This window comes from Peromyscus maniculatus, chromosome 21 (assembly GCF_049852395.1).
Source record: "Peromyscus maniculatus bairdii isolate BWxNUB_F1_BW_parent chromosome 21, HU_Pman_BW_mat_3.1, whole genome shotgun sequence".
NCBI classification, from domain to species: Eukaryota; Metazoa; Chordata; class Mammalia; order Rodentia; family Cricetidae; genus Peromyscus; species Peromyscus maniculatus.
Genome location: NC_134872.1, coordinates 46,931,577 through 46,944,996, shown reverse-complemented (window position 1 = coordinate 46,944,996; position 13,420 = coordinate 46,931,577). Strand labels below are relative to the sequence as shown.

General features: G+C 45.6%; 1 protein-coding gene across 16 annotated transcripts in view; it reads left to right on the top strand.

Moving 5' to 3' along the window:
- Nucleotides 1-13,209, top strand: part of LOC107400474 (sperm motility kinase Z-like) — a 29,058-nt gene extending 15,849 nt beyond the window's left edge. For 4 of the 16 annotated variants that reach the window (XM_076557623.1, XM_076557625.1, XM_076557624.1 and 1 more), the window contains 10 exons: nucleotides 1,835-3,418; nucleotides 3,829-4,230; nucleotides 4,970-5,037; nucleotides 7,156-7,270; nucleotides 7,400-7,531; nucleotides 8,880-9,022; nucleotides 9,447-9,518; nucleotides 10,557-10,626; nucleotides 10,965-11,258; nucleotides 11,349-13,209. In XM_076557623.1, coding sequence (XP_076413738.1) covers nucleotides 2,463-3,418; nucleotides 3,829-3,853 — 981 coding nt within the window. In that variant the 5' untranslated portion in view covers nucleotides 1,835-2,462 and the 3' untranslated portion in view covers nucleotides 3,854-4,230; nucleotides 4,970-5,037; nucleotides 7,156-7,270; ... (4 more) ...; nucleotides 10,965-11,258; nucleotides 11,349-13,209. The other 12 variants (XM_076557620.1, XM_076557622.1, XM_076557628.1 and 9 more) reach the window with 9 other exon arrangements.
- Nucleotides 13,210-13,420: the final 211 nt, after the last annotated feature.

Below are 13,420 nucleotides of genomic sequence, written 5' to 3'. Positions count from 1 at the left end.
TAATTGCTCTCTCTTGGCTTTCTTTAAGGGATTTACTGATGTCTCCCATTGTTTAGTTTGACTTTTCCTCGACTTCTTTAAGGGAAATTTTCATTTCCTCTTTTAAGATCTCGAATATCTTCTTAAAGTCACTTTTATGGTAGATATCTTGTGTTTCTTCTGTGCTGGGATGTTCAGGTCTTGCTGGTGTAGGTTCTGATGGAGCCATATTGGTTTTTATGTTGTTGACTGTATTTTTGCACTGGCGTCTTCCCATCTCTTTCTCCACTTGGTGCAAGTGGTGTCTGTGTCTGAGGGAGCCTCTCTTGGTTTGATCGATACTCTTGGTCCAGTGGGAGCTCTTGGTCTAGTCGGTGCTGATGGACTCTTTGTCTCAGGGAGCAGATCTTGGTTCAATTGGCCCTCCTGCACTTTATTAGTCCAATGGGGTGCTGGCTGGCTCTGTCCTAAATACAGGTTTAAAACATATAATATATATTATGTGTAGTAATATGTATATATATACATATTATATATATTATGTGTAGTAATATGTATTTATACATATTATATATACATATATAACACATTACAATATTTATAATTGTGTATATTATAATATATGCCTATTATAATGTATAATCCCACTAGTTAAGGCTTAGAATATATTATACTATATAGCATAATCATAATTTAATAATCACAACTCTACAGTAAGTATAATACATTACACTATACACACATTCCCATAAGGGTTTGCACAATACATTTCCATACATGCTTATACTGTACTTGATCATATTCCCCTGCACTACATCAGTTCCCGACCATGACTTTGTGACTGATACTGTGACTTTCACACAAGCCTAGTCCACTTCCACATGACCAGGAGAGACAGGGTAGATCCTGGTTCTGTTTGTGGAGCTGCTTTGTCTCCTGTAGAACTCTATCTAGTTAAGCTACTTTCCTTAGACCACAACAGTTCTCTGGTCTCTGCACTGAGCATGGATTCTTCCCCCAGTCTCCTTATGTGCTATGCTGTTGTCCCATTTGTTACAAATGTTACTTCTGCCATTCTGACCATGAACTAAGGGCTCTTTAGTGTGCTGCTGAGATGGAGATGAAGGATCAAGACTCTGGTTCATGATCTTCACATCTGTGTTCATCAAGGAGAGGAGCTCACACATGCTCCATTCCTTGAGCTTACTTGGTGGTGGGATCAGGCTAACACTGGCACAGGGATGAGTTTGAATGCCTGCCTTTGCCTTCTCTTTTGGGAAGTATTTTGTATAACCCTGCTCTTCATTCTTCTGGAAAGCTTTGAATGATTCAGGGGTCCATGAGATCTGGGCTCCGCCTTGTTTGGAGCTTTTCTGCTGCAAGTCCTAGTGACTTACGTGTTCAAGGGTTTTTGTTTTATCTTAATTCAATATTCACCCATATCTCAGAATTCCTTTCATGGTCTCTAGTTTCATGGGGTATAAAAACTGTAACATCCATGGAAGACCCTCTGGTCTGTAGATGTATCAGTTACAACATCAGTTTTTCTATAGTGGAATTTGTATCTCATCTCTCTCTATCAGCTTGGTTGATGGGTTTGCATTGTGGCACGTCCTAGAAGAGAAGCAGCTCATTCTCTCAGGGATCTCTAGAATTTCCTCACATGCCAACTTTACTTATACCAACTCAAACCTTTCCTTGGATTCCTCATCCACTGCTTTGAGTTTGGGTTCTTCTAGAATTTTTATATCCTAGAAGAACATCATTACATTGTTTGGGATGTCTCAGATTTCATAACAGAGAATTCCAATCTCCAGCCTTCCCTCCTTAAACTGCATTCATGTTTTTCTTTTAGCATTTTGTGGGTCTGAAATTTCCCACAGGATAAAGTGGTTGAAACTGAGCAGAACACCATGGGCAGCCACATGGAAGAGGACATTCTTGAAAAGGATTTCAGGATGCTGATATCTCTAGGCTGTGGTTCCTTCGGGGAGGTGAAGCTGGCCTGCCACCTTCCCACACATACACGAGTGGCTGTCAAGGTCCTTGAGAAAAATACCAACAGTGTGGCTGACATCAGTACTGAAGTGAACATCCTTCAGTCTCTGGAACATAGGAACATCGTTCGATTTTTTCACATGATCGACACACTGTCAACCACTTACGTGATTATGGAGTATGTGGCATGAGAAGATCTGGAGAGCTGCCTCAGGGCACTGGGCTGTCTACAGGAGAAGGAGGCTAGAGGGATATTCCGGCAGGTGGTGTCAGCTGTTTACTTCCTCCACCAGAGACACATCGCACACCGTGATATCAAATTAGAAAACATCCTAGTCGATGCAGCAGGAAATGCAAAGCTTTGTGACTTTGGTTTGGCAATTGAAATCACAGAGGGGCAGAAGTTGGAGGAGCCTTGTGGCTCCTTGCTCTATTGGGCTCCAGAGATCTTGGCAAGAAAGCCCTATGATGGACTGGCAGGTGATATGTGGAGCTTGGGTATCCTCCTATATGTCCTGGTCACAGGGCACTTTCCATACATGGAAGAAACCCTTGAAAGTATGCACAGGGTCATCATCACCACAATGTGTCCCATTCCACACCATCTGTCCAAACCCTGTCACTTCATCATTGCCCGACTACTCATGGTCACCACCTGGTACCGATTCACAATCTCTCAGCTTGTGGAACGACCATGGCTGGGCCCCATTCAACAATATGTTCCCCCTGCCACCAAAGAAATCCTGCCCAAGGTCGTGGAGGCTATGTGCACCATTGGCTATACCTGTGAGGAGATTGTGTCATCCCTAACTCACAGGCGAGAAGATAATCATGTAATGGCCACATGCAACATTCTCAAACACCACCTGAGTTGTGGGGACAGCCATCTTCCAGACCAGATGCCCTGGCTAACTCGCAGCCCTGCTGGTCCTGTTCGCCTCCCTCTCCCCTTGAAGAGAGCCAGTGAACCAGCGTTTACTACCAGTCCACAAGCTGGGAAGAGTCACTCTAAGTTGGAGGGTGTGGAAGAAAAAGACAAAACATGCAGAAGCTACACCATGCCTCAGAGACTCTCCTTCCTGGAGGCGCTGCCCTCTTCAGACAACACAGTCCCAGAAAGAGATGATCTTGTGGATGACGTCATCAACACTGCTGCAGAGGACACTGCAGTCAACAGGAATTCTGCTGACGCCCTGCCGGGGAATGTCTCCTCCCCTGAATCAGTCTTGGATACAACACCCACAGGAAGTCTGAACCTGGGCTTCTCTGAAGAAGATGCATCCCAGGAGCCAGACATTCCCAGTGACCAGCCCCAGGTGGCACAAACGAAATCTGGATCCAGGCCATTCAGGGTCTGGAAACTGGTGAGGAAGCAAATTTCCCATACACTGAGAGCACTGTGCTGCTGCTGTTGCTGCTGTTGCTGCCTGCCCACCTCAAGGTGAGCCCTGAACCCTTGCATCAGGAGCTGCAATGAAAAGAGGGACAGGGGAGACCTACATGGAGAACAGTAGGTTGGGCCTCACAGATCAATTCCTACATTTTTTAAATATGCTATTTCAATATCTTTTTTAAATGAAAAGCTGTACCCACTCAGAGGGCACAGCAATTCAGATATGTGGTACATTAGATGGCAATTTGCACAGCATCCTGTTCATGTAAAGTTCTGGAAGGTTGAGGCAAAAGCAGATAGCATAGCATGGGGACCACAGGGTGGGAAGGAAGGCAGGAGAGTTTGTCTAAGGGGTTAAAGGTTCAGAATGAAGGAATCAGGATGAGAAATATGGCACAGAACTTTTATCTAGCAAAGTCACTAACAGAGGTGCTTTCATATTTCTCTCTGCTTTGAAGTGTGGAAACTGAAATGGCCCAGTAGAATTCCAGCCCTGGTGAGGAGCCACAGAAAGGATCCAAGACAGAGCGCCAGAGCGCCAGCTCCCTTCAACACACGGCAACAGGCTCCTGCATCGATCCCCCAGCTATTGGGTCTCAGCTGCCACTTTATAACTCCTCCAGCTCACTTTAGCTCCAGCACTATTGTTGGATGAAGAGGTGGTCGGAAGGCAATGTACCCAGTGACTCTACCTTCCTAGCTTTGGTTGTGCTTGTAGGACCACTCACACTGCATGGACAACAGCAGCCTTTACAACCAGGAAATGACTTCACATCAATCTCGGCTGCTCATCCTCTTGGTCACTTTAACCCCTCCAACTACTTCTCTGGCTGCCTTTTGGAAAGAACAGAAAGACCTGTGTAAGTCCTGGAGAGTGGACATGGGTGAAGGAGATAAAGGGAACTGTAGCTAGAGTTTTTCTGCTTTGCCCACACTCAGGATAATTCTTTGTTACCCACCAGTCCCACAGCCGCTCAGACCCAACCAAGTAAACACAGAGACTTATATTGCTTACAAACTGTATGGCCCATGGCAGGCTTCCTGCTAACTGTTCTTACATCTTCAATTAATCAATTTTTATAAATCTATACCTTGCCACATGGCTCGTGGCTTACCGGCATTTTCACATGCTGTTTGTCATGTCGGTGGCTGGGAGAGACCCCCTTTCCTTCCTGTCCCCTTAATTCTCCCCTCTGGTAGTCCTGCCTATACTTCCTGCCTGGCCATTGGCCAATCAGTGTTTTATGTATTGACCAATCAGAGTAATTTGGCATACAGACAATCCCACAGCAGGGGACTAATTGGGAAACAGGATGGAGACAGCTACAGGGAAAATGAGAGGTGGTGTAGATTAAGGAATAGAGTCTGCCTTGAGGAACTTCCTGTCAAGAAAGGAACGTGAAGATGTGTGTGTTTCCCTGTGACAGGGGCCATGGACAAACTAGAGCAGGAAGAAACCTCCTCTGAAGTGCAGAGTGGGAGGGAGCTGGGAATAGCCCGCAATGAGGAGGAGAGGGCCTGCTCCCATGGTTCCTGGCATGTAACAAGGCACACAAGTAGGATGCTGTCTTGGAAATAACATCCTGTTCTTTCCTACAGATCCGGGGTGCAGCAGGAGAATGAAGCATGACTATTGGTCAGTGGAGTCCCGTCCTCCTCAGTGCTGAGTAAGTCCTGTCGGTTAAAGTCACTAAGAGAGGAACTTTCCTTATTCTTTCGGGTTTTATTTGAGAAAGTGAAATGGCCTATTTGAACAACAGTCTTGGTGTGGTTACATGCAACAGGAGGGATCCAGGCTGGAAATCTGTGTCCTGTGTGATGATAAGTTAGGGCTCCAGGTTCCAGTATCCATCCTCCAGGTTAGGATCTCTGCTGCCATCTCCCCATCCTTCACCTCACTGTTGCCCCTGCACTGTTTTTGAACATCCCTGAGAGTCAGGTGTAGCATCGACAAAGTGAATGTCTACATCCCTCATGGTTCCTGTGGGCCAGGGTTCCAAGGCATCTAAAAGGGCTGCTTCTGTCAACAGGACAGACTTGCACACAGGTCTCAGGCTTCCCTCATCCTTGATCTATTCATCACCTCCAAACTGCTTTCTGACTGTCTTTTAGAAGAACTACAGCAACTGTAAATCCACTGGGAGATGGGAGAATGGAGATAAGGGGAGGAACAGGGGAAAGGAGGTGGGGAGCATGAAGAGGAAATGAGAGGACCTGTGGAGAGCGGCAGAATGTGTCTAGAGGAGATTACCTGAAATCAGTCATTAGAAAAGGATGTTGTCCTGGGTAGGGGTCCTGAGGCAGTGAGACCAGGAACAAACGTCTCAAGCAGAGCAGAGTGAGACTGTGCTTTCATCCTTGGCTTCTATTCAGGCATGAGGAGTGAAGGCTCTGTTCTGATCCTTCTTAGCATATGTCAAGGTAGAGAACTATGAGGCTGCTTTGGAAAGGGATTCCCATTCTGGTTTTCTGATGAAGGGTGTGGTTAGGGTGGCTTCATCATTCAGTGGGGTCCTCTTCTGGTCTTGTCTGACATGGCCTTTGGCATATCAGGTGACATCATTGTCATTGTCTCCACAGCCTTTTTTCCCGGGCTTCCCATGTTACCTCCCTCCTCCTAAGAATCTTGCATCATTTTCCCATGTCATGGAAGGATTTATACCTGATATTTGACCTTACATTAACATTGTTCTGCTCCAGCGTGGCATGGTAAGTTGACATTGTCAGGCCTGATACTGAGTACTGCCTTTACAAAGCCAGAGCCACGGGACATCTCTATGACCAAGTCCCACCTCTGGGGTCAGACTTACAAGGAAACCTTGATCATCATGGATCTCTTGATGACAGTCACTGATGCAGTGTGAAGCAATGGTCAGTGTAGTGTCTAGACTGGTTTCCAGGATACCTTTCAATAGGGAGCAAATCACTGATTTGGCAAGAGAAAATGAACTAAACCGGGACTCCACGGTACTAATCTGTGTGAATCCTGCACCTGAAGGTAAGATTGAGTACAGTAAGTATCTGTTTGTGGTAGAAGATGAGTCTCTGAAGCCTGGTCTTGATGTGCTGAAAACGATCCCATGAAGTGCCCTGTGCCAGGATCCATGACACACAGGAAAGTTATCATTGATTTGCTCAACTGAAGAGCAATGGGAGACTGAGAGACTGCAGAGGTGTGACAAGGGAGGAACCAGCTTCTCTGCTGTAGTTGGCCTCCAGCTCCATTCTGACCATCTGATCCTGGCCTGTTAACAAACACTGATGTATATTACAGGCTTTGACCAGATCTTCCCAGCAGGATGAGAGCCATCTTGTACTGTCACTTACTTCTAGATCCCTGATCGTCTGGTGAGTCCCATGTGCACACAACAAGACCCAGTCAGTTTGATCAGAGAGAGAAATTTTCAGTTTGTGGGGATCACCTGGTGTCAGGCTGTGTCTCTGTGGCACATCAGTGAAGGCAGAGTTTTAGACATGGTTGAGGAGTTTGTTGAATTCTGGAAATGAGATAAGGAAATTTCTTGAATCCTCATTTTATAGTTATTTGGTTTTTTTTTTTTTTGAGATTGTGTCTCACTCTATAGCCCTGGCTATCCTGAGAGACTCTGTGTAGAACATGCAGTTCTCAAACTCACAGTGATGGACCCCTTCTCTACTTCCTGAGATCATCTTTTACAGATGTGGAATCCCATGCCTGTCTTCAAGTGCTGGATAGCATCAGTGGTAAACTCCTGCAAACATTTGAGGCAGAAGAAGACAATTCTGTGCTTCTTTCATCCTGACAGGGTCAGGGATTGAACTGAAGGTTCTGTTATCCTGGATGGACTACAAACAACAGCAAATTCCAATTCTAACCCTCAGAATAGAAGTCCATGTCCACCAGTGAACAGGTACCTGCAGGTGAGAATTGCTATCATGAATTCTTCTGGGGACCCTGGTCAGTGCGCTGGGGGAGGTATGCACTAGTGATACATCCTTGGAAACAAGGCACAGAACATGCGGCGGCTACTTTCTAATCCTTTATCTCAGGATTCCCACTGCCGTCCAGGCACAAATCCCGTGACTTCAACCTGTCCAATCAGGAGAGTCCAGATTGGGTACCTGGTCTGATGGATTGAGTTCTTTCCATTTGAGCCATGAGATCACAGCTGAGGACTCAAGGTGGGTCACTGAGACAGCTGGTACCTGTCTTGGGATGTTGAATGCAGGGCTTTCACTTTAAGGACACCAATGGCAGAAGCAGGGCACGAAGACACATAGTCTGCATAGGAGCTTCCAGTTCTACTCATCTGGCCCCCAGATTCTGTCTGCTTGGCTGCTGACTTCCATGGTTAGTCTTCTCCATGGGTCCCAGAGAGCTTTCGTTACTTGTCAAAACCACTTTGAACTGTGTTTTATGCCAATCAACCTTGTTCATACTCCCAGGTAATTGAGAGCCCAGGGCTGCAGGTTTCTTAATTCAGATCTAACTAGGATTCTGTGCACCCACTCTGGACATTCTGTGATGGGAGAAGTGATCAGCCCTCCCAAGAACACTGTGGACCATGCCAAGAAGACCACTGTCCCAGTGTTTTGTTGTTTATCTTACGGCCCCTACGATCCTCCAGATGTTGTATATGAAAGAAGACAGTGATATTTGTCCTTTGGGACACACCTGTCATACATAACACAGTCATCCTCAGTTGTATCTGTTTTCTGAAAAATATCTAAATTTCATTGTTGAGGGTGTGTATGTGCTCTTGCCCTGTATGCTCTTCCTCTATTACTTATTATTTCTCTATTTATTTACTCATTATTCATTTATGGATTCATTCTATGTCTTTTATATCCCATATCTTGATCACATTCATGTCCCCAGTACTTCACATCCTCCCTCCATTAATAAACCTGCACCAATAAAACAAAATTTAAGACAAAAAAGAAAAAAGTAAGATTATATTAAAAGGAGGAGACATAAAGATCACCTGATGGAAGTTGCAGTGACCAAGTGTGACAGAGAGAGTCACACTGTGACCTCTGTCCACAGATCTTCACCTGTTAGTGCTCATTGCACAGTCACTGGTCTGCTTCCAGGCCCTGGGTTTCTGCTACACTAGTTTTGTATTTGATAGACCTCGTGTTTCTACTCCACTAGTTTTGTATTTGATAGACCTCGTGTTTCTACTACACTAATTTTGTATTTGATACTGTCGTCTGTCCTTTGCAATTGGCACATTAACTTGTTTCACTGTGTGTTTATACAAATTTAAAACCCTGACTTCAAAATCACCAGAGCCACAGTACAAACCTGCTTCTAAACAAAGAGACAGTGTTGATCTGGAGATGGAGAGCAGAAGATGAAACCCAGAGATGGCAGAGTCAGCAGGAAGAATTGATTAAGGGAGGAATTTGGATAGGATAAGAGAGAGCAGGGGAGCCATGAGGAGAGGGATGCACAGTAGGTCTAGCTTAAGTGCTGCATATTTCCAGTTCCCATAGAGTCCCTTTCACATGTCCTTTCTCTTTAAAGTGATGAGCTCTATACATCAGGAGACACTGGGTGGCGATCTGAGGTGTGGCCTGAGACAGCAGAAGTAGGAGCTCTGCAGGAAGTCCAGATGGCAGTGTGCCCACTTCCCCAGCATAGAGGGTCTCTGTCCAGCACAGGAGGAGGTAAGCCAACTACCACAGGATTCTCTCCAGGAAACCTTCATTATCAGGGAAATATGGTTCAGGGCTGGTGTTTCACAGCATCCTTGTCTGAGGGGGTCATGAGCCAGAACCAGGTACAAGCTACCCATGACTGTGCACACCCTGTGGACCAGTCTGCAGGGGGAATAACTAGCAGTCCTCATTAATCTGTCTACCCTTAGGGTGTGTGGTCCTAGTGAAATGTTTCCCCACATGAAGGAAAGGGAGCTCCTTCCTCTCCTTCCTCTCCCCTCTTCCCTGCTGTTGTATTTGCAGCCTTCAAGTATCCCTGTGTCCAGCCCATCAGAAAAGACACAGTTCCACTACATGCTGGTCTAGTTTATGTGTTTGTGAAGGGGCTTCACTGCAGGGAGTTTTTATCAGAACTATATTTGTCTCCTAACAGGAAAGTGACAGCAAGCTGGAGGAAAATGTGTACCACATCGATGGAATGCAGAGAATTTGCTCCACTTTTGAAGTAAGTGGGCCTTACCTAGCCTAGGACACAGTGGTCAGAGTTTGGGTCAGCACTTTTAAAACTTTGTACCCACGTACCACTGGGTACAGTGGTCAAACCTTGCCAGCCTTATTGACCTTACAGCTATGTCTTGGCGATAGGGTTTCTGCTTGCTTGTCCTGGTGGGATAATTGTCTAAAGGGTTGTCAGGTGCACATGACAGGCAGACAACGTCTATGTCTCCATGCAGTGAAGGATGCCACTCTGATGGGGATGAATGTCAAGGCTCATCTATGTGGAACACATGGCCGAAAGCATCACTGAGATCACTACATAACAGTCTGTAGTAGATGCTAATTTTTTGGTTTCTGGTCTAAACTTGTTCTGGCTTAGAGGTTAGGAAGAATCAGGATGCCCAGGCAGGTCTGCCTCAATCCCAAGGGTAGGTAGTCATTGAGCTTGTGTTACAGAGGACCATAGAGAGAGAGAGAAAGTCATAGGTGAGGCATGGCTACAGAGGGATATTGAGAAAACTTGGTGTGGTGGCAATCTTCCCTCTCTGTTCCTAACAAAATGAGGAGAAACAGTTTGAATCAAAGATGGTGAACATCTTTGAATGAGACAGGGTTTACCATTGTAGCTTTTCAAGATGAGTTTAATGTGAACTTTTTATATCAGTGGCCACTGCAGGGAGGAAATGGTGGCTTCTAGATGGTTATGTGAGAGAAGTCATCTTATGATGAGGTTCAAACACTTAATACTCTCCTTGCCCCACTTACTTCCTCATGGAGGCAGCAGGAATAGGTACAGATTTTGTTCCAATATCTTTCCACTCACTGCCCCAAAGTCCCTCATTGATGCTCACCTCCCAGTTGAGAAAAGTGAGTCCTAGTGATGCTGGGTAGGTTGCTGTTTTGCACAGAGCCTGACTGGTTGGAACTGTTTAGATTCCTCTCAGAACACTGACACAGATAGGATGGCTAGGGTGGTGACAGCCTGGGTCTCTGTTGTCTCAGAGGTCAACTCCAGAACTCTCATTGACCAACCTTTTCTCCTCAGTTCTGCAGGTTCTGGTGGATATGTTCAGACAAACCTCATCTTCACCATATGTGCATCCTGTGTCATCTAGGCAAGTGTTCAGTGATCTGGGTGCAGGAAGCACAGCACCTAGAAACAGACATGTTGGTGGAAACTGCTTTTCCTTCTTGGTCCTAGGGCCTGTTTATGGGACAGTAGCAGAGCAGCTAGAACAAACCAGTCTCTGAAATCAGGGCTTTCCAAGGAGACCCCACTGAGTTCTCCCTCAGGAAGGTCACATAGGAAGAAAAGGGACATTACTGTTGCCTCATTATGTCCTGAACTCCACCAGAAATAAACCAGCTATTTTCTGAAAGGCCACAGATCTAGTGTGGGAAAGGAGTTTTCTGCCAGCCTCATCTTTGATCTAACAGAAGCATTTTCTCATAGGTGCCTGGACATATCCCTAGTCTTGGAACCCAAGAATTCCTGACCTGAGTATGTGCACACTTACCATGAGTGACATGGAGGGAGAAGAGCACCTCTCACCTCCCCTGCTTTGCAGACTAGCATGGCATTGTCGGAGCTCCAGAGGAACTCAGAGATTCCACACAGCAACAGGAGGATGTGCTGTGGAGGACAATGACATGGTTTCTCTTCCACCATCCAACTACAGACAAGGACTCCAAGTTAACAACAAGAACTGTGGAATCTACAGGAGTGGTCCCTTGTGACAGCCTCCCAGTGGGTACTTTCTGTTGAAGCCTTGCCCAACTTGGACCCCTATGCATTTTGACAGTTTGGAAATTCACATATGCCTCTGTGTCTTTGCAGATAATCCAGAAAACCTGCCTGACCATGTAAACAAATATCTCAGAGGAACCTTGGGAATTAAATGTGTTTCCCTTCCTGAACTCTTGAATGGATACATGAGAAGGGCAGTATCCATGGAACACCTGTCCCAGGTCTCCACTCACATGAAGAAGGAGAACTTGAGGTCATACCCTCGGCCCATCTTTCACTGGTATTAGACAGAGACAATTTTCAAACAAATACTGATTCACTTAATTAGAATCAAAACATAATTTGTATAAATTGGCATTCAGAATGTTTGACCCCTGGAGGAGAGAAATCTGAAGCTATATGAGCTCTCAGGTTCTACCAGCTGTTATTCTAAAGGTAACAGAGGTTTGCACTTCATCTATACTCTCAGCAAAATCCAGTCTGATGCTCAAACACAAGATGTAAAAACCAACTGGACCTGAACCTAGAAGAGAGGGCAGAGGACAAGAGAGATTCTTGCAGACCATCATCTTCCTCTTCCAGGACTTCCCACCGAGTCTCAAAGACCCACAAATGCTACAGGGAAGTAATGGAAACCAGACACATGGAACAGAACAGAAAGTTAGGTAACACCCAGTGAAATCCTGCCAGCTGATGTTCTGATAGTCAACCAAGGAAATCAAGGCAGAGAGAGTGGCTTGTCCACAATTGATTGTAGAAAAAGATTTAAAAACAAGAATAAGGAACCCTTTTAAAAACAAGAAACATGGGCTGGAGAGATGGCTCATCCGTTAAAGGCCAGGCTCACAACCAAAAAGAAAAACAAGAAACATGAACACAGTCACCATTTCAATTAACCCCAAATACAAACACTATAATGTTCACATAAACTTATAGAAGAGGACAACGTAAGTGCCTGCCTTATAGGAAGGAGGAAGGAGAATAACACAGATGAACTGCGGACTCAGGAGCCCTGCTGCCGACAGCCATGAATATACAGAGGCAGGAGCATGGCTGGAGAAGGACACTCCCCAGGACCTCTAGAGAGAGCTTGGCCCTGACACACGCCAGAGGACAACAAATCTCTGCCAGTGAAAGCTCTGTGTCTGTGAGGAGGTGGAGGCGTTGTGTGTGCTGTGTGGTGGACTAGTGCTGAAACCTGTGCCATTGTGTGGGATGGAGATGAGCTGTCCAGCGGATCTGATAACAGCACTGTATGGATGCCCCAGTCAGCTGGGAAACCAGCAGTGCTGACACCTAGATACTCACATGTGCTACCCATGTCCCTCCCCTTGTTAACAACGTACATACAGTGTCAGTGTAAGGACATGAATGACACCCCTTACCCACTCTCACCACATAGTTCTCTAGGTATTAGGACTAGATATTCAACTCCCTTCTGCTGTCCCCCACACAATGCTAGATTCTAGACCATGCTAGACATGCCTCCAACCACACTGTACTAAGACATGGGGAAATGTTGGACACTTGACCTCCTGACAAGGATACACAGTTACTGCTTGGTTCAAATACTCATGGAATCTTTCTGGACAGACACACAACACTAGGTATAATGCAACGTGGGACACTACAGCCATGCCACCTCACTTTTACTACCAGCTGTCAGACCAGATAAACAACACCTACATTACACACACACACACACACACACACACACACACACACACACACACATATACACACACACAGCCTCTAAGACACTTATTTCTAAGTGTGGGCCATGCATGACTTCCAACCAAATCACACATTGACTGCTAGGTATCAGGCCTTCCTGAACAAACACCCACACACACCTCACATGTATTCCTAGGTCTGGATTCCAAATGTCATCCACATAATCTTTTATTGACAGCTATTTATCAGGCCATAAAGAACACTCTCTTGGCACTGCACCCAAATACAATATAGTATTGGACTCTACATGACACCCTAATACCAATGAAATTCTACATATGCTGCTAGAGTTCAGGCCCTCTTGAATATCACGCCCACCACAATAATCTACAATATTAGTATCAGGTCCCCTGGACACTACAGTCCATCAACTCATATATTTCTGTTGGATATCAGACCTGCTGGGCCTTGCAACACTCCATGGCAAC